Source organism: Neurospora tetraspora (genome assembly GCF_033439725.1).
Source record: "Neurospora tetraspora strain CBS 560.94 chromosome Unknown B0H65scaffold_3, whole genome shotgun sequence".
Lineage (NCBI taxonomy): Eukaryota > Fungi > Ascomycota > Sordariomycetes > Sordariales > Sordariaceae > Neurospora > Neurospora tetraspora.
Window position 1 is genome coordinate 1,669,565 of NW_026944385.1, and position 18,897 is coordinate 1,688,461.

At 54.1% G+C, this 18,897-nt stretch overlaps 6 protein-coding genes across 6 annotated transcripts; all 6 read right to left on the reverse strand.

The window, feature by feature from the left end:
* Positions 1–45: 45 nt before the first annotated feature.
* Positions 46–854, reverse strand: B0H65DRAFT_461299 (uncharacterized protein; the record flags this gene model as incomplete). Its single annotated transcript, XM_062826589.1, has 1 exon — positions 46–854. A coding segment is annotated over one exon (592 nt), but the record flags the coding sequence as incomplete, so codon positions are not given.
* Positions 855–1,517: 663 nt separating this feature from the next.
* B0H65DRAFT_154532 (SIT4 phosphatase-associated protein-domain-containing protein) lies at positions 1,518–5,528 on the reverse strand. Its single transcript, XM_062821132.1, has 2 exons — positions 4,477–5,528; positions 1,518–4,414 (listed from the first exon to the last, which is right to left on the reverse strand). The coding sequence occupies exons 1-2, from the start codon at positions 5,143–5,145 to the stop codon at positions 1,766–1,768; spliced, it is 3,318 nt and encodes a 1,105-aa protein (XP_062682829.1). The 5' UTR covers positions 5,146–5,528; the 3' UTR covers positions 1,518–1,765.
* Positions 5,529–7,498: 1,970 nt separating this feature from the next.
* On the reverse strand, positions 7,499–10,201 carry B0H65DRAFT_154616 (uncharacterized protein). Its single transcript, XM_062821133.1, has 2 exons — positions 10,009–10,201; positions 7,499–9,940 (listed from the first exon to the last, which is right to left on the reverse strand). The coding sequence occupies exon 2, from the start codon at positions 9,924–9,926 to the stop codon at positions 7,602–7,604; it is 2,325 nt and encodes a 774-aa protein (XP_062682830.1). The 5' UTR covers positions 9,927–9,940; positions 10,009–10,201; the 3' UTR covers positions 7,499–7,601.
* A 337-nt stretch (positions 10,202–10,538) lies between these two features.
* Positions 10,539–11,977, reverse strand: B0H65DRAFT_507772 (uncharacterized protein; the record flags this gene model as incomplete). The annotated part of the gene is made up of 3 exons (XM_062828167.1): positions 10,539–10,993; positions 11,368–11,740; positions 11,816–11,977. 3 exons carry the CDS (start codon positions 11,975–11,977, stop codon positions 10,539–10,541), a joined length of 990 nt encoding a protein of 329 aa, XP_062682831.1.
* A 923-nt stretch (positions 11,978–12,900) lies between these two features.
* B0H65DRAFT_154631 (uncharacterized protein) lies at positions 12,901–14,427 on the reverse strand. The gene has a single exon (XM_062821134.1). The coding sequence runs from the start codon at positions 14,148–14,150 to the stop codon at positions 13,002–13,004; it is 1,149 nt and encodes a 382-aa protein (XP_062682832.1). The 5' UTR covers positions 14,151–14,427; the 3' UTR covers positions 12,901–13,001.
* A 1,959-nt stretch (positions 14,428–16,386) lies between these two features.
* On the reverse strand, positions 16,387–18,726 carry B0H65DRAFT_154747 (general substrate transporter). Its single transcript, XM_062821136.1, has 4 exons — positions 18,093–18,726; positions 17,576–18,027; positions 16,725–17,515; positions 16,387–16,654 (listed from the first exon to the last, which is right to left on the reverse strand). The coding sequence occupies exons 1-3, from the start codon at positions 18,588–18,590 to the stop codon at positions 16,804–16,806; spliced, it is 1,662 nt and encodes a 553-aa protein (XP_062682833.1). The 5' UTR covers positions 18,591–18,726; the 3' UTR covers positions 16,387–16,654; positions 16,725–16,803.
* Between the last annotated feature and the right edge of the window lie 171 nt (positions 18,727–18,897).

Genomic DNA, 18,897 nt, shown 5'->3' on the forward strand with positions numbered 1-18,897 from the left:
GACGAGTGATGGCGGCGAAGACGAACGACGACGACAGAAGGACACTGGCGACTGCAAAGTAATGGCTTCGTAGGTCTGAATGCTAGAAATACAAATTGCTTAACAAGTAAGGGATCCTGCACCGGTTTACCTCCACCCGCCCATCGCCGTCGTTCCAATCATAACAGTGACCGTGTTGTGTGTATCTGTATCTCATCTACTTCTACCCCATACCAACAATAACCAACCGACATATATATCATCTCCAGGGGTATGGTGTGGATCAGCGTGCTCCGGCTGGCCTGTTGACAAAGATCTCCTCCGCCTCGTCGTCATCCGGATCCTCAATACTTGTCCTCCTCTTTGCCTCTACCGCTCGGTTGATCTTCTTGCCGTCCTCGCCGATAACCAGATCCTCCATCATAGCATCCAGTTCCTCGGGCTCCTCTGTTATGGTAACACCGCTTCCAGGGCTAACATTTTCCTTCTGCTTTTCTGAACCCTGCTCGCCCGTCGAAGACGCCGTAGCCTCCTTCTCATCCTTCTTTCCGAATCCAGGAGTAGAGAAAGGCCACAGGTTACCAAACGGACTACCGCTTTTGCTCGGATGGACGGGGAGTGGCTTGACCAGGATCTTCTCCCGCGCAGGGTCAATGCCAGAGACCATACGACCCGAACCGGGAGAGTGTTCCGAATCTTTGGCGTTGCCTTCAACCTCGGGCATGGCAAAGTCTCCAAACTCTTCGTCGTCGATATCATCCACCACTTCACCTCCGTCACCCCCATCATCAGATTCGCTGTCACGCCCATCCCCGAATCGTTCCGCATCCTGGCTATCCTCCCTGCTCTTGTTCTTCTGTCCACCAGGAACCATACCGCGCCACCAAGACCCACGATTCCACGTACTGCCTCCCATGCCGTTATGGGCTGTGTTATCCAAGTCTCCATCATCGCTACCAGACCCATTGCCATCGTTTTCCTCATCCTCATCCTCGTCCTCTTCATCCTCAAAAGGATTCCGGAGGCTATCGCTGGCTGACTCATTTGGGAGGCTAAATGTACCAGAACCGGTGGAGTTGTCAGCCTGAGCCGAGCCGCCCTCTTGCCCGCCATTCGCTGCAGCTTCAGCGTTGCGCTTGTTCATAGCTAGCCTGGCAGCAAGTTGGAGACGCGCACGAGAAGGAGGGATGTTAAGCGGGGGAGGAGGTGGTGGGGGCGGTGGAATCGAAGGTGGGTTCATCGAGTTCGACAGGTTGGCGTTAAGAGGGTCGGTGTAAGCACGGAACTGCATGCTGAATTAGCATATTGTTCGTATCTGGAAGAGAAAGAAACAAAAGGAAATGGTTAGTGGAATGTGAATCAAGAGAAGGTGAGCAAGATCAGGCAGGCATGGCGACTGGCGACTGCGTAGCAATACGTGTAAGGGTCTGGAGACAGAGAGTATGCCATCGGGCGGAATATAGGTGATATGCAACGATAGAAGGAACCATGGGAAACAAGAGAGGGTCTTCTTGACGTTGCGGCACCCTTGGTGTCAGAAAAGAACCGACCACGGCCCTGAGGAAGGGAGCCTGATCACGAGTATCCACTGGAGTGAGGAGAAGGAGGAAAATGAGAGGAAAACATGTCCGAAGTTGCTAGCCCACTATGTCCTTGGCGCCCTTTAATCATACAACACCCTCAACCAAAAGAATAATCCTGACAGCTCGGACGACGTGAAGCAGATGAGAGCAACAATTTGTTGCCCGAGTCTCGCGTCAGAGGGTCCAGATCGGGGATCGGACCCTCATATCCGGTCGGTGTCCTCTGTTCGAGAAGGGGACGGAGGAGGAAAGTGGATCATCCGGTTGATTTGACAAAGAAAGTGATTGAGCTCGAGTGCGTCTGTAGGGCTGGGTTCCGGCCTCGTCCATTGGCCTTCAAAGTCGTCATAGAGTGGAGCGTCGATCTCATCAACGCCCCATGCAGGCTCGATAGGGCTCTCCTGGGTGGAAGGTTGCGGTCTCACTGGTGACAGTGCCTCGGGGGATCGAGCTGGCGGTGGCGGGTTTGTCTGGGTAGGGGGTCGCTGTGCGAGCGTTTCCGCTTTCCAAGCAACGGCTGGAGAGCAGCCATCAAAGTCGGCAAGACCTTCTTCGAAGTCCTCAAGGTCCAATCCATAGCTGCTTGGGTCGTCTTCGTAGTCTTGTTCGTCGAAGGGCTCGTTGTGTTCGACATCGACTTCGAAATCAACATCCTTAACATGGTGGACCTCGGCAAGCTCCTCCCCGTCGACGAAGGAGCCGTGGTCGCGTTTGCTCGGTATCAAGGGCTCACTTGAGCCTAGGGGGAACATGTCATGGGGGTGGAGAAGAGATGAGACATAATCAGAATAACCAACCTCGTTGTTAACATCCTCCTCGTTGTCCTGTTCTTCGTCCTCGTCCTCATCGCTCGAACTGCCAAACCCGCTCATAAGAGTACCGGCGCTGATGGCAAACGGCCCAATCCCATTTCCACCCGAACTGTCCGCAACATCCTGTCCTCCATTCAACCCTGCCTCAGCAAGGGCGTTGGAACCGCCACTCAGACCAAGAGATCCAAGAGCGGAGAGTCCGACGCCAGACATCCCGGAGCCAGAACGGCCCATGAGGCTCTCTGGTCGCACACCTCCGAGCACGGCATTGTCGCGTGTTCGCGTAGCGCTAAGCGGGCCTTCCACGTACTCGATCCAATCCCGCGCCATGACCTTCTCCAGAATGCACTCTGTGAGAACTTCGGTTTCGTGGCGCTCAGTAAACTTGACCACCTCCTCAGCAATGAGCGTCAAGTGCCCCATGTATCCCATACGGGTCTTTCTCTCGTTCTCGGATTTCTCGCTGGCGAGCTGTCCACCAATGATTTGGTTGGTGATGTCGGCCGTCTCAAAGAGGCTGATAGCTAGCTTATGGTTATAGCTGTCCTTCATAGGGCCGTTAAACACTTGCTGCACAATGTCGTAAACCACGTTGTGCAGGAAGTTGTTCCACGGGTAAGAGAAGAAGAAGCTCAAAATCGTGGGGACAACTTTGTATTCGACAAACTGCATCTTGAGGTAGTCGCCGACAACAGGCTCGTGCTTCTTGTCGGCCTGAGAAGCGTCGTGGGCGATCGTGGCATCGGGGTCACTCTGTTCTCGACCGGTAGACATTTGACCAGTCTCCGCCTGCTCCTCCTTTGTAGTAGTGGCCTGGTTAGGCTCCGAGGAGTCTGTTGTTCGGGCGGATGTCGAAAAGAGCGGCGCAGGAGTATCGTCCGGGTGGGGAGACATCTCTTCTGGAGCTACGCGCTTGTCCGAGCCGCCGCGAAGTTCCAACTGAACGTCCTCGGAAGGCTTAAGATCCAAATCACTTCCTTCTTTGCTGGTAGAGGTTTCCTCTGTCTTGTTTCCATCGTCGTTCTGTCCTTCTGAAGCAGAAGCTGTCCTGATAGGTACGGATGCCTTCTTGGTAGGGGAAAGAGGCGCAACCACCAGGTTCGGGTCGTCGAACTTGATGGGTGCTGTATCCTCCATGGGATTATGGAGGTCGCGAACACGCAGCCTTGGAGAGCTCAGCGGCTCGTCAACAAAGTCGTCCTCGTCCTTATCAAGGAATGACGATGTCGGGCCTGGCAAGGAACCTTCGGGAAGCTCCTCGATGCCGTGCGTGATGTCCTCGTCGGTGGTATGCGTGACCTCCTCGAAGCCATCATCATCTACCGATGTGTTGGTGACCCCCAACTTCCTGCCGGTATCCGCCGGGGAAGAGTGCGACGCGCGCATTGTGATATCTTCCGCCGCGGATGGGGGTTCCTGCTCCCGAACAGGCACGAGCCGGCCTTGCGTGCGGAGCAACTGTCGCTGAGCATCACGCTGCGCAATGACTTCTTCGGCGCCCACCTCATTCAGCAAGCCCATGTTGCTGCAGTGGAGCAGCTCAGCCATCAGCTCACATGTCTTGAATCTGTCGAAGCCCAGCGGCTCGATATGATCACCAAACGTGGAAGTGAAGCGTTCCTTTTGCGCGGGGGCGTTCATGATGAGGCTCATGAAATCCGGAATATGGTCGGCAAACATGCGAAGCAAGGTTCCAAGGTAGATCGGGTCGCGGGTTGAGGGGGTCGAGTTGGGCTCGGTTGCCTCTGGGTCGTAATCGGAGTTGTTCTTTCTAATGACTTCGATAACAATGCCCACACCACACGTGAGGGGGTTGCCGCCACCAAGCATGTACTTGATCAACTGCTCCACGCAGGGCTTCGAGACAAGTTGTCGTGTGAGCTCGTTCGGTCCGATGCAGGTCTGTTCATTCTGCGAGGCATTGGCGGAGACAGTAATGATGGCCTTGATGAAATCGGCGGCGGAGGTCTGGGTTGCCCAGCCATGCTCTGGGCCGAGGAAAGAAAGCAGAGTGGGCATAACGTCTTGAGTATAGAGCCACTAAAAGATGAGGACGCCGGTTAGTAAAAGGGAACTCGCAGTACCGGAACTGATCCACTTACCTCGACTATACCATGCCCAGCCTCGGTTCTCTCCAAGCTGATGATCCTCAGCAGCAGGTCCATAACCATCGGGCAATCGACGTGCTTGAGCATATCGGGAACCGCATTGTCGAGAGATTTAAGAAGGTCGATCATTTCCTCGGTTTTTCTGTCGAACAAGGACTCGTTCACCTTGGTGAAGTAACTGGCCTGGAGGGGGTCGAGCGGGGCAGGGCGCTTCAGGAATTGCCAGAACTCGCGCAGCAGGTCTTTGCTCTCCATAAGAGCCTCGAATATTGACCAGTTGTCCGACGACAGAATCTCGGCCGCGACAAAAGCATAGCGGTTCCATTTCTTTTCGACGGCGCTGTCGTCGTTGCTTGCATCGGTGGCCCGCGATGAGGCGCGGGGTCGAGTAAAGGGTAGGGAGATACCCCTCTGGTTTTCGTCTTCCTCATCGTCCTCATTTTCAGCAGCCGCCACGGGCTCCAGCTTGGGAGCGACAACGTATTCTAGCAACCTCTTGAGGACATCCTGGTCGCGGAGATACTCGACAAGCTTCGCATTGTGTTGCTTGAGCTCCTGGATCAAGTCGCTCTCATCGAGAAGCTCCTCAAGGGCAAAGTCGCCGCGGTCGAGGATGTTGTCTATTGTGCTGGCAACAGCGTAGCCGCCGAACCGCCAGAACATGTTGGGCAAATGTTATGAGTACGTCGGGGCGCCAGCGGTGAGGGGCACTGACACCGGACACGATTGAGGTGGCTCTTTTGACGGTTGTATGCAAGTTCGGGGGGCGGGCATGCGGCGGGGTTGAAAAGCAGGTGGGATGCGAATTGCGGATTGACCGGATTATTTGGCCGTCCTGGTCGGATGTGGTCTAGCCTAGCTCGGATTTTTCGTCTAATATTAGGCTTTGGGCTGGGGGGAAAGTATCGAATCGGGTTATGAGCTTGTGAATCGATCGGGCAAAGGGTATCTCAAGGTGTAAAACTGCAATGAGGAGTAGACAGCGTTAGCTTGTGAAGCGAGGCCAGAACAGCAGAGGCCAAGCAAGGTAGAAGATGGATAGTAGCGATGATGTAAGATGGGCGCTTAGGGTTAAGGAGGAGCAGGTTCAAGAGAACGAGGACAAGGCAGAATAGGGTTCGCTGGAGACGGCAACTAGGAGCAGGTAGCCTTCCTTGGGGATAGGGGCAACACAAGGTCTCTCAAGGGGACTGGAAGGGGAGCTGGAACAGATGCAGGGGGGCACGTGAAATGACTGGCTGGGACGATGTTTGGCGCCGAGGGTCGAAGGGTAGAAGCACCTTCTCCAAACCATTTGCTGCTGGGTTTCAAGGCGTGCAGGAGCAGCTTGCATTTCCCAGCCGAACCGGTTCGCAAGCGCGATGGGTAAGGCAGTTGCTAGAAGATGTTGTTGTTGACGGGGAGATGGTGATGATGGTGATGAGGGGCGATGGTGGTCGACTTGTTGGTGGTTGTGATGATTGGTGACGGGGGGCAGGACGGGGGGGCACGGGGCAACATCCACACAAGGACGGGAGGGCAGAGGAGGGGAAGCTGTGCTTGGCTACGACGACCTCGAGCCCTGGCTGCTTGCTGCCCTGCGTGGTGGACGGGGCAGGGCGACGGCGGGCACGGCACTGGACTGGGGATGGGACTGCAGTGGCCCGGACTCGGGGGCCTGGCCAAGAAGGGGGCTTCGTCGACGGGGTCTGAGGGGGGCCTGAGAGAGGGACCAGACTGAGAACACGTACAGAAACTTTTTGGTTGTTGAAGGAGGCAATCAAATCGCAGCACGGCTGTGAGCTGACTACCCAGGTTGAGAAGTAAAAAAGGGCGTTGCCGTCATGAAGAATCGAGCGATTGACGGGACAGGAGCAATCGGGGCGCGTGGGCAAAGGTTGGCACGCTGGGTTGTTGAAGGGTCTGGGCAGATTCCAGATTCCAGATTTCAGTTGTTGATGTTGACGCTGAACGCTGACGCTCTTGTCCATCCGAGTCAAGTCTGCGAAATTGGAATGGAGTGGGCGATGGGCTTGGTCACGCTTGATTACGTCTCGTCTTCTCCACAACACTGTGTACGGGAGCTTGTCATTGGTTCATTTTGTTGGGGTCGGGCGCTTGGGCCAGCCTACACAGTAGGTCTGCGCTTTCGTCGAGCGTGAGAACGCCGACTGGGCTCAATGAGGTGGTTCGGAGTGACATTCTTATCGCTCTTTATCAGTCAGCATCAAAACATTGATGTTGATCTCTTACTTGCCTCACGTCATTCCGAGGTCTTTCATCGTGAGGGCCGTTTTGTTCATTCATCTCTACAAAAGCCGAGTGGCACAATGAAATCCCCAGGTTTGTCCAGGAACAAGCACCCGGTTGCGCCCTCCGATAAGCCCTTCGTTGAGTCGTCGACAGCAAGAATAGGGATATCTCAACTCTCAGCTCATGCCGAATCGTGGTCAACTCAAACGTTAACATGTGGCCGTCTCTTCCCTTGGGCTCATCAGTGATTCTCCCTTGCTGTCAAGAGAGTGAAGTCTCCAACCCTTTCACCAGGTTTCAAGGCAATCCAGGCGAGCTAGGCTCAGTCAGGCCACCAGCGATCCCAACGATCCATCCAATCCTCGGTCCTCTCACTTGAAAGCAATCTGTCGCGCCGCCCATTCGCCACGTTTTTACCCCTGGCTCAGCACGTGTCGACCACAGATGGCATGCCACTGGCAGCCGCCAGCCCCCAGATCCCGAACCGCCAACGAACCAATTCTCCGTTATCTTATCTCGTCCGCAGGTCAGGTAGAGGTACCCAGGAACTCATCACTCACACAATACACCATCTGTTTGTGAGATGCCACCCGTGAAAGATATTTGGCCAGGTATCGAAACGGTTCATTATTATATTATCCAACTTGTCTCGCATATGCGCGCCAGACAGTTGGGATTATGATGGTTCCGTTGGCGACCAGGTACAACTAGAAGCTGAGATAAGAGTCAAGTGAGATCCTAGAATTACATTCAGGGCAAATATCGTTGATGATCCAAACATGGTCCATCACGTATTCCTCCGAGTGTTCCAACTTTTGGAGATTATTGTAGGCAGAAAGAGAGGAAAGAGGATGGCCGGCCATCCAAAACTTTAGAGAAGTAGACGACTACACATCATTTTCCTCCACGGACGCAGTGCCGGGATAGATCTCTTCGTCTGTCACCTCGATATGAAGCTGCATCATCTTTTTCCGTCCATCGTAGCTAGTGTAAGCAAAGGTGGTTCCTCGCAATGGCCTGTAATTACTGCAGCTCATAGCATCCTTTTCAGCATGATTATGGCCTTGTGACTTATCAGCGTCGGGTTCTGGCAGGAAATCCACCGTCGCACCTTTGCTTCCGGAACTAACGCAAAAGTGCGTGGGATCACTGTAAGCACGACTGCTAAGATCCCAAACATGGCCAACGGCTCGGCAGCCCCCATTGCGGTACCGGAAAATGATGCCCAGGCACGTTCCCTCCGAGCCGCTCCCGTCATCAAGATAATAAACCCGGGCTTCTGATACTTCCGAAAGAGGTGCGTAGCTCACGACCCCGTCACAAGGAATATTAAGATTATCAGGCAGTCTGGGGTAGCGAAAGGTGCTGATTTCGTCTTCATTGAGGCCTCCAACATCATCGGATGGTGTTCTTGTTCCTTCGGAATTGTCGAGGTCATGTATTGTCGCGAAAATAATATTCTCTTCGTGAAGCCTACACCCTTGGCCGTACACTAGGGCTTTAGGCTTTTTTTTGCTCCAAAGCACCGGTGGCCTGCCATCTGGGTATCCCCTGTATCGAGGAAGCCCGATGGTATCACGCGTGCTCATATTTATAATAATGTCTCCCGCGAGACGCATGCGAACAAAAATGCGGCTGTTCTCGCACTGGATGACGCCAATGTGGAGAATTTGGTCTCCGGGAGCAATTGGCAGATACCACAGACGCCTCGTTCGGTGCTTCTCAACGATTGGCGAGTCGTAAAATCCAGTGTCATCGTTGTAATGGGCGAAAATGGATCTCAGGTCAGTCTTGTGACTGAACATGAAAGTCAAGCCAGTGACTGAATTGAAGTTGAGGATGTGGCACGTAGAAATTCCTTTGCGAACGGGGAAGTATCGAGAGCGCGGGGGGCTAAAACGCTCGGTAATCAGACGTGTGGTTTGGCCCGGGGAAGGAGGATCTGGTGTATCCCACATGGGTAGTTCAAAGTGGTAAAATTTTGGAAAACGGAGGCAGAGTAAGCCGTCCTTGACACAGGCAGTAAAGTTACGCAATGTAGAAAGCTTCTCGACGACGAAGCCAAGATCAGCGAACCAAATCCCGGTAAAGGAAGGATGACGGGGAAGCCGCTCAATCACCTTGATGCCACGGTTATCAAGCGTGATGCGCATGACTGAGTCTACATCATTGATAGCAGACACGTGCTTAGGATCGGAGGGAAGAAGCAGGTCTCGTCGCTTCCACTTGACGATGTCGGCCAGGGGAATTTCTGTGAAAGGTTGTTCGGGTAGTAAAGCGAGTTGCAGGGCCAAGGTATAAGCCAAGATAGCTTTCCATAGAAAAACACCCGGCGAGGAGTGCTCGTGAATGAGTTGGACAATTTCGGTTGGGCACCGGGCCAGTCCAGGCAGACCGTAGGCACGGGCAACCTCCCTGATGGCCACCTCCGACATGTCGAAGACGGTGGGACTTGTGACTTTGTAGTAGTACGGACGGGGACCGGGATATCTCACCACGGAAGCCAGCCAGAGTCTCTCCCTGGCCAACTCTGGGGAAAGAGGATAGGCGTGGAGGAAGGTGGCGTAGCAATCGTGGTGATAGGCGATGGCGCTGTAGCGAGGGACAATATCGAAGGGCCAGCTCTCACGATTGACCGAGGGGCGTGGTCTCCAGGGAGGGTGGGTATGGTAGAGACACCATTTGCCGTCTACGATGGTGTAGGCAGACTCAACTGTGTATTCAAAGTGTCCGCTAGCGAAGCGAAAGAAGGACGGAAATGGGCCTATGGAGCCGACGTAGCTAAGCTGGTCTTTCAAGCCATACAAGACTGTCATAAGCGTTTCGGGTTGATCGCCACCTGTCTCCGGTTTGTCGATATCGACGAAACAGGCTCCGCAGCACGGCAAGACCCGCAAGGCCTCCGTACAATCCGCGCCTGGTCCATCGTAGGAAGAGCAGGACGGGGGATCACGGGATTCACGCAGGGCTCGAAATGCCGACCTCAATCTCTGGTGGCGATTTGAGCCCGGACGAGGAATTGCGTGCGAATCTTGCTGAGAGATGTTTTGCGAGTCGTTGGAGGTGACGGTGGAAGAGTCGTTCGAAGTGACATTGGAAGTGACATTGGAATGGATGTTTTGCGAGGTGTTGGAAGAGACGTTGGAAGAGACGTTGGAAGTGTCGTTGGAAGTGTCGTTGGAAGTGTCGTTGGAAGCTGGAACGCCGTTCATTTTGAGGATTATTTCTTGAGGATTCAATAAAGTGGAATGTCAGTCTGATAGTATCAAAAGCAGACAGGCGAGGAGGACCAACCGATGTAAGGAATGATGGGTAACCTTGATTGATCGGAGGTTGAAGAAAGAACGAAGCAGGGGCAATGAATGCCCTTTAAAATTTTGAATTATATCCAGGAACTAACGGCAAGGTTGGTTGAGACTGCCAGATATACCGAGTTACCTTGTACACACCGGATTTTGAATTAAGAGGTGGACGGTCAGGACTTCCATGGTTCGGACGAAGTGATCTCTAAGGGGGTGGCTGGATGTTTGTGGTAAATTACGCAACGTACATGTATGTATGTACACTGTACTGGCTGTAACCTCCACTGAGTGGACATTAAGTGATAAGGCTGCATGGGCGGGCCACCCCGCTATGCGGAGCCCGTGAATCCCCGCATTTCAGGAACAGATACCATACTGGTAAGATTGTAAGGTAACATTGGCGACTCCTTCCGTCGTTGACGAAACAACAATTTCAATTTCGATTGGAGACACTTATGGCAGTCACCATCAAGAATCCCACTCTACCAACTCCCATCGTCCCTTGTCAGATATCCTTCCCGTTCAAACATTTGACGGCGGCGGCGGCGACCAGGCTCGAAATCCCACCTCTTCTTCGGAAACATCTCTTCGATGTCTTCCCACCGAAAACTCCCTCGTTAGCATGATTCCGCCCGAGTCTCTCCACGCTCCCGGCATCTCTGGAACAGAGCGCAGAAACTGCTCCATGGAGACTGTACTGGATTTGTCTCCAGTATTGACCGTTGGATTCGGTAGTCGCCGGGCAAGAGGCACCTCGTCGTCAGCATCATTACCAACCCTCCGAACCATTGTTGACTCGGACGTGGCCGGCTGTGTGCCTCGTGTCCCGCTAGCCTGACTGGTGGTATTTCCTGCGGATCGTGCTCGCTTCCTCTTGAAGTAGTCTTGGACCGCTAGACGTCCAAATGGGATGGAAACAGCAATGATGGCGACTGCTAGCTCGGCGGATTCCCAGACGACTAGCTCTGCTGCCGAGTCTGGGTCAACACGACAGGTTAGCCATAGTCCCCAATTCTGACCGGGATCAAGAAATACTGACATGTGAAATCATTCTCCAGGTCCGAAGCTTTGATGTAGGTTGTCTTGATGGCCGCAACGATACCGGTCCTGCATCGTCTTGTTAGCACGATGTTACAAACACCCAGGCGGATAGACTTACAGAAGCCCAAGACTCAAGACAAACCCAAGCACAACCTTTTCGATCCTCCTCACCTGAAGGTGCCAGATAATGCACCAAGGAAGTGCCACCAAAGCAAAATCCGTCACCGCCGACCACGCTAACCATCCAGTCTGTCAGTCAGAAACCCCTTCCTTCTTCTCTCCGACGGAACGACCAGGAAGACAAACTCACCTCCCGAAAAAGACCAATACCGACAAAGCACATTAATATCCCAACACCTTCCCTTGACCGTCGGATTCCACCTTTTCTGGACAGGCGAGCACGAGACGAAAATAAAGATGCCCGACAACAGCTTCGTCACCAGCACCGACGCCGCCACGAAGACGAGCGCGTACCTCTGCCATTTTTTGCGTGCGATGTTGAACAGCGTCAGGCAGATGGACGTCTTGGCCAGCGCGATGCCGAAAAACACAAAGGCTCCGCCGATGAAGACGATCCTGGCGGCTGATATGGCTCGTGTGGGTGGGTGGATGGTCCAGATGTGGTAGCCAAAGCCGTGGCGGGTGGCAACGGCGGCGCAGATGGCGGCGGCGGAGAGGATGAGCTGGGTATGGGTATGTTAGATTTGGGTCCCGTGGTGATGGGCATAAGAGATGGATGGATGTTCATAACAACGTACAAAGGAGATACCCAAGAGGAGATCGTCGACGCCTAGCTGCTTGGCGTAGCGGTGCTTGCAGTAGTATCTGAAGCCCAGGGTTACGCCGGCTAAGGAAGCCATAACTGTGAAGACGATGATCAGGCGGGTGACCGCCGAGTCGGACTCGCTGGTTGAAGTCATTTTGGTGAGTGTCTGTGTCTCTGGGTTCTGGTGGTCGACATGGAGGCCATCGCTGTAGATGGTAGGAAGACGGGAGGAGGACGAAGTAGAGCAGACAGCTTGAAGACGCCGACTTGAAAGCAAAAAGGTACTGTGGAATGTCCAACGTGCTATGCGTCTACCTGGGATGCATCAAAGGCGATGTCTTCCATAGCTCAAAAGTAGTTAGTTCGCTGGTATGAATCACAGTAATGATCCCCCGGACCTCTTAATGCCAGATATTCATTCACCTACTAGCCATACTGTACCTTCTGAATCTCTTCTTTGGAGATATTATACTCCGTCAAGATGCATTCCAAACCACGACGTTGTTAAGGCAGTGGGAAAGGGGGTAAACAAGAAAGAAACGACGGGTTGGGTTTAGACTTCACGCGGGCTATCCCGCCCGCCACGTTGAGATCCTAGGGCGCTTTCATTGTGTCCGTTCATTGCCCGAGAAGCAAACAAATGATGAATGACGCATCGGTCCTCTGAGTTACGGCTATGGGTAATGGGCCAATGCAAACGAAGGGATGGTCAACCGTCGCCGGGCGTGTGTATGTCCGTTGGTGCGACGTTGAAGTCGAGGCGGTATAAGCATATCGCATGAAAGGTCGCCGATACTGCGGTGATACACGTCAACTGTGTCAACATCATTCACGTTTTTTGCGTGCTCTATGGTATATGTTAGGGATACATAGGCTGGGTGTCCTGTATCTGTTTTTAACAGTCAAACAGTGGGACGGTGGTCGAGTGGTGTGGTGTGCTGCACCAGTTCCCAAGGATATGAGCGATCTTGGTTGATGCATCTTAGTAGGTGGCCCAAGGTCCCAATGAGGGAAACCATCCGGGTTCGATTCCTGGCTCAGCCCTTCCACGAAATCTTTTTTGCTATCCTTTTCTTCACTGCTGCCCATCTTGGGTGGGGATAGGGAAGTATCGATCGTAGCCAGCGCATCTGAATTCTATTTTTTTGTTTTGTTTTTGAAACTAGACACAGACGCATCTACTGCGACAGGTCGTCACCCCAGACCTGCTTCGCAATCTCGACCTCGAGGCGCACCTTGGCCCACTGCTCCTCCACCGTCAAGTCGTTTCCTTCCTTGGTCGAGCTGAAGCCGCACTGGTGCGACAGGCACAACTGGTCCAGACCCCTAGGGCAGTAACCCGCCGCCTCGTTCAACCTCTCGATCATGGCCTTCTTGTCGTCCAGTTCGGCCTTCTTGCTCGACATGACGCCCAACACCACGATCTTGTCCTCGGGCAGGTGACGGAGCGGAGAGAAATCGCCTGATCGCGCATCGTCGAACTCGAGGAAGTACACATCGACATTGAGCCCCTTGAACAGCGTCTCGGCCACAGGCTCGTAGCCGCCCTGGGCGAACCACTGCGAGCGGAAGTTTCCGCGGCACAGGTGGATGCCGATGGTCATGTCCTTGGGCCTCTTGCTGATGGAGGCGTTGATGATGTCGACGCACTGCTGGGTCAGCTCGGCGGGGGTCTTGCCGTGGCGCTGCGCGGCCTCCTTGCTCATGCCCTCGTCGCAGAGGTAGGCCAGGTTGGTGTCGTCCAGTTGGACGAAGCGGCAGCCAGCGGCGTACAGGTCGTCGAGCTCGGCCTGGTAGGCCTTGGCGATGTCGTCAAAGAGGGGCTCGAGCGTGGGGTAGGCGTCGGCGTCGATGCCGTCGCGGCCGCTGCGGAAGTACACCATGGTCGGGCTGGGAATGCACACCTTGGTGGTGACGGTCTGCGACGAGGCCTTGACCGCCTCCACCTGCTGGTTCACGTAGTTGAAGTCGTCGACCTGGATGGCGTTCGGGTGGCCCAGCTTGCCGACAACGACCAGTCTGGGAGGGGTCTGGCCATGCGACGTGACGTTGGTGGACGCGACATGGCCGCGCTTCTCGACGCCGGCCAGATGCTGCAGGAAGTCGATGTGGAACCACTCGCGGCGGTATTCACCGTCGGTCACGGACTGGAGGCCGTTCTCGATCTGTTCCCGGACAACAGTAGCAATGTGCTCGTCCTCGACCTTGCGCAGGTCCTCGGCGGTAGCGGCCTGGCTCTCGACCTTTTCGCGGGTCTCGAGGATGGCCTTGGGGCGGAGGAAGGACCCGACGTGGTCCGCGCGGTAAACTCCGGCCGGAAGAGGCATGGTTGGATCTGTGTGTGGTGGGAACGGCCCGGGTATATTCGATAGGATTCAGTGTCGACGGTTTCCGACCCAGTACCAAGGTTTACATCGATATGCGGAATAGAAAGAGGGTGTGAGCTGCTGAAAGGGAGGGCGACAGACAGGCCGGCTCGATATGGGCGTCTCTTTTGCTATATACCACTTGGCTGCCTACCAACACCCAGTCATCCCAGATCCACCTATCGTGTCATTTGGCGAGCAATATGGGTCCAACCGGCGCGAGCAGGCTCGTGTTGAAGGGTCCGATCATCCATATTGGGAGGGTCCCGAGGCGAGCGAGGGTGGTGTCGGTGGTGAAAAGGGCATTGCCGATGTCGAGCGCGTCCAACTTCAGCTCCAAACAACCATTGCCGTTGTGCGGGGTAGGAGGCGATGTTGCTTTGCTGGACGCTGCTGGAGCCTGGACATGGGCAAAGCTTTTCCGGAGGAACGATAACCCCGAGCTTGTTCTCGATACGTAGCTGTTGTCGGCGGCTCGGCCCCGTTTTGCCCAGCAAACCCTTCGGCGGCTCGTGATGTCATTCAAGGTGAGTGGAGGTCGTTTGGCGATGAAGCTGACTGCCGAAGAAAATGCTGTGGACGGGAAGCGGAAGATCGGGACACTAGCCGAATTCAGCTGGCACCAGTGGAAACAGTGGAGTCGGGTATTGTCGCAAGATATTCAGGGCAGTCCACCAGAGAGCAGATACCGACGGCATTCCGAGATTGGCTGCAACAGACCGGAACACCAAGAATTGGGTGAAGGGGAATATCTCAATCACTGCGCGAGAGCTTCATCTTTATATGCTCAGTTTTGACTGGTAAGGCCGGCAGATGTCGTCGTGATCGGGGGTCTTTGGTGTTGATGCCGGGCCGGGTTTTCTTGTCCAGGTCCCCGCCCCCGCTATGTATGCCGTACCCCACTTTCCGATTTATCAGCTGCAAGAGTGGCATTTCCCGCTCCCGCTTTTGACGGACGACCTGTTCCTGAATTGCATCTGCATCGATGTTGACAGACACCAGCAAATGATGCTCAGGTTCCTCACTTCTTGGGCTTCCTCTTTTCGTTGTTTGTTTTCAGTCGGGAACTGAACCCATTCCCCTGCCGGCGGCCGCGGTCTTCTGCATCGTGCGTCACCTTTCCTCACCGAACCGGCGTATCACGGTCTCACCTCCAAAAAATGATCCATTCCTTGCCTCTTTAGGTTCTTTGAGGAATCAACATTCCGCACGGCGTCTGCCTCAGTTTTCTTTCCCTCCCAATATTATTCCCTTTCATTACCGCTTTCAACTCGCGAGGCATGATCCCGTCATTTTGGGGGGTTCCCATTTTGTCCCACGGTCACACTCCAAGCCAGCCCTCTAGGGTTCTCCCCTTAACACAACGTCTCAGATAATTGCCAACAAGGCTTATTGCATGCAGCTTTTGTGCATACATTTGCCCTTTTCTGTGTTTCTGTGTTCAGTTACTACTACCCCTGGCGACTGGAGGTTTCCGTGTCTTTTTTAGCGCGCACTCGACTCGTTGTTCTTTTTCAGGCAACTGGCAAAATGCCACGATGCTTGTCTCGGTCTACGGTACCATACCTCCATACCCAGGTCCCAGCCGTGTTGCCAGCCTCATCATCGGGGCGGATAATCCCCAATTCGGCTTGTGTCTCAGAGCACGTTCGTCTCTTCTTGTAGTCTCACTTCACGTTGTTGGGGGCCGCCGGGTTACTCAAAATCTGGTTTCGGCACTCCTGGAACAACTGGAACAAATTAGCAGAAGAAGCGGTGTGTTTTGAGTTCTTCTTTCAAAATCCTCCGATCGGACTCAGAGGAACATGCATGTGCATGTCTATGTCTTGTTCAAGTGCCTAAGACCAGGCAGATTTCTTTGGTGTTTCTTTTCTTCCTCTTTCGGAGCATGGCACCGCCAGGAGCGCGTATCGGTACAACGAGCGAAAGCCGAGAAAATTCACGCATGTGGATTTCTTATGATTTTGCAGTGCGAGTGCGCTAGAGAAGAGGCTAGGCGCTCGCTAGCAACCGTCCATGGGGAGTCGAGCAGCGCTAGCGTAGTGCGGAAAACGCCACCGTCTCGGTAGATGCCAGATGCCCAGATCAAAGATGCTTGCTTTAACACGTGAACCGACAACCGGGCGATCACTGGTAAACAAGTGTTGAGACAGGCAATGCGTGGATCGCGGTAGCGGACCGAAGGCGTGGAACCGTGGGGTTTTTCGTCAAGTTATCACGAGCTTGAAGATGCGGTTGATATAATCAATTAAGTAAGGTTGGTGGTATAGTTACGGTATCCAACAAAGGTATACCAAGGTATCGAGGATTGACAAAGAAAAGACAACAACAACAACAACACCAGGACAACCACCACACACCACCGCCATCGTACATCACCCCGCGCAAAGATATCATAAACAACTTTAAGCCTATCCAACCGCATATCCAGAAAAATCATTCCCATCACACATTTCATTCCCATCGTTCTCGTACTCCGTCGTGCTTGCTGATCAAAATCATTCGCTCAAAATACAACCGCGGGGTATCCATCATGTTTCTTCTCGAACGCTGACCGTGTTGGTTGAAAGCGTGGGTGGTTGTCCATCTTCTCTCTCTTTTTTTCTTCGTTTATTTAAACCTGCTTCTCAGTGGGGACGTTGAGCATGCCCTCCTCAGCGGCGTGGGCGAAAGTGGTGGTAGGCTTCCACTTGGCCGACGTCCTGGGGGTGGTCTCCTCCATCATCTTGTCGACCTGCTCGAGCGAGAGACCCTTGGTCTCAGGCACCAAGAAGTAGGTGTACACAAAGGCGCAGGTGCAGAGACCGCCCCAGACGAAGAAGACGGACGACTTGAGGTTGCCGCGCTTCTCGCCGACCATGTAAGGGGTGATGACGGCGATGATGGTGTTCCAGAGCCAGTTGGAGGCGGTGGAGAGACCGACACCGCGCGAGCGGATGGGCAGGGGGAAGATCTCGCCGATCAAGATCCAGGCACCGGGACCCCAGGTGGAGGCGAAGAAGAAGATGAAGATGGCGATGAAGGCGATCTGGGCGTTGACGGCGTTGATGTTGTTGGCGATGGGGTTGCCGTTGGCGTCGTGGTGGGTGTGGTTGAAGCCGACGGTGACACCGATGATGGCGACGAGGAACTGGCAGATGAGCATGCCGAGGGCACCCCAGAAGAGGATCGTGCGGCGGCCGAAGCGCTCGACGGTCCAGAAGGAGATGGGGGTGGAGAAGACGTTGATGATGGTGAAGACCATGGAGATCAAGAAGGTGTTGGAGATGGCGCCGGTGGACTTGAGGAAGGGGGTGGAGTAGTAGAAGATGAAGTTGACACCGGTCCTGGTTATTATTAGTATTTGGATCTTGTGTTTTGTTTGAAGAATTTCAAGGGAAGCTCACCATTGCTGCATCATCTGAAGAGAGGTACCGAGGATAGTCTTGCGGAGGTTGGAGTTGGCCTTCCAGAGAGAACCCTTGAAGCAGTTGGCCCACGAGCCGAACCAGGTGGTGGAGGGGATGAGCTGACGCTCGTACTCCTCGTTGGCGACAATCTCAGCAAGCTCGACCTGGATGTACTCGGAGTTGGGGTCCTGGCCACGAAGACGGGACAGAGAGTTGGTGGCAGCAGCGAGGTTACCCTTCTTGACGAAGTAGCGGGGAGAGTCGGGGAGACACATGAGACCACCGGCGAGGATGATAGCCCAGATAAACTGGATGGCGATGGGAATACGGTAAGCACCAGTATCCTTCCTGTCCTGAGTTCCGTAGACGATGCAAGAAGCAAGCATGAGACCGATGGTGATGCAGAATTGGTAACCGGCGACCAAGGCACCACGGACCTTGCGAGGGCACTGCAGACATTGGGTGGTTAGTTGACGGACCTGAAGAGGACTCATCAAGGGTAAGGAAAACTCACAATCTCGGACATGTACAGAATGACGACGGCAGACTCGAAACCCACACCGATACCAGCAATGAGACGACCAGCAACGATAGCACCGAGAGCATCACCAAGACCAGTGATCATCTGGATCACGCAACCAATCAGGTAGATGAGACAGCCGAGAATGACAGTCCACTTGCGGCCCATCATGTCGGCGAGATCACCGGCAATGAGGGCGCCAAAGAAGGTACCGCAGGACAAGATAGAGACGACGAGGGACGTGTGAGATTCGGAAAGCTCCTTGTGGATGGTAGCGGTGCCTTCGACGGCATTGATAAAGATCTGCGAGCCGAGAACGCCGTTGATGTAACCGGAGTCATAACCGAAGAAGATACCACCGAACGACGCGAAGGCGCAGATGAGGTAGGCCTTCCATGTGACGGGGGCTTCGATGCGTTCGACATCTGGAGTGTGAGCGAGCCCGATGTGGGCCGCTGTAGGAGCCGTCTCCTTCTCGTGAGTGGACGACATGGTGTTTGGTGATTTCCCTTTCTTGTCGTCTGGTTGTCGTTATGGGAAGAAGAGGAAGAGAGACGAGAGGAAGGAAGAGGGGATGAAGGGAGGTATATCACTTCTCGACGACACAGAAAGGAAGTCAAGAAAGCGGCTTATGAAAGGGGGGTGACAGACGGGATGCGAGGCTCTTTATGTAAATTGAGTTTGCATGTTTAAGGTCATGTATGTGTGCCCGTAACTGGTTAATGTGGTACACTCCGGAACCTTGTCGACTTTTTCGGCTTCCCCATGGCCACATGCATGCCCACAAGAGTCCCAGGTT

Excerpts from the sequence above, each read along its gene's own strand:
- B0H65DRAFT_154532 (XM_062821132.1), bottom strand. The coding sequence starts at position 5,145 with ATGTTCTGGCGGTTCGGCGGCTACGCTGTTGCCAGCACAATAGACAAC. Across the intron at positions 4,415-4,476 it reads CTGGGCATGGTATAGTCGAG|TGGCTCTATACTCAAGACGT; the intron begins GTAAGTGGATCA and ends CTCATCTTTTAG.
- B0H65DRAFT_154616 (XM_062821133.1), bottom strand. The coding sequence starts at position 9,926 with ATGAACGGCGTTCCAGCTTCCAACGACACTTCCAACGACACTTCCAAC.
- B0H65DRAFT_154631 (XM_062821134.1), bottom strand. The coding sequence starts at position 14,150 with ATGCCTCTTCCGGCCGGAGTTTACCGCGCGGACCACGTCGGGTCCTTC.
- B0H65DRAFT_154747 (XM_062821136.1), bottom strand. The coding sequence starts at position 18,590 with ATGTCGTCCACTCACGAGAAGGAGACGGCTCCTACAGCGGCCCACATC. Across the intron at positions 18,028-18,092 it reads TTCTGTACATGTCCGAGATT|TGCCCTCGCAAGGTCCGTGG; the intron begins GTGAGTTTTCCT and ends CAATGTCTGCAG. Across the intron at positions 17,516-17,575 it reads CTTCAGATGATGCAGCAATG|GACCGGTGTCAACTTCATCT; the intron begins GTGAGCTTCCCT and ends AATAATAACCAG.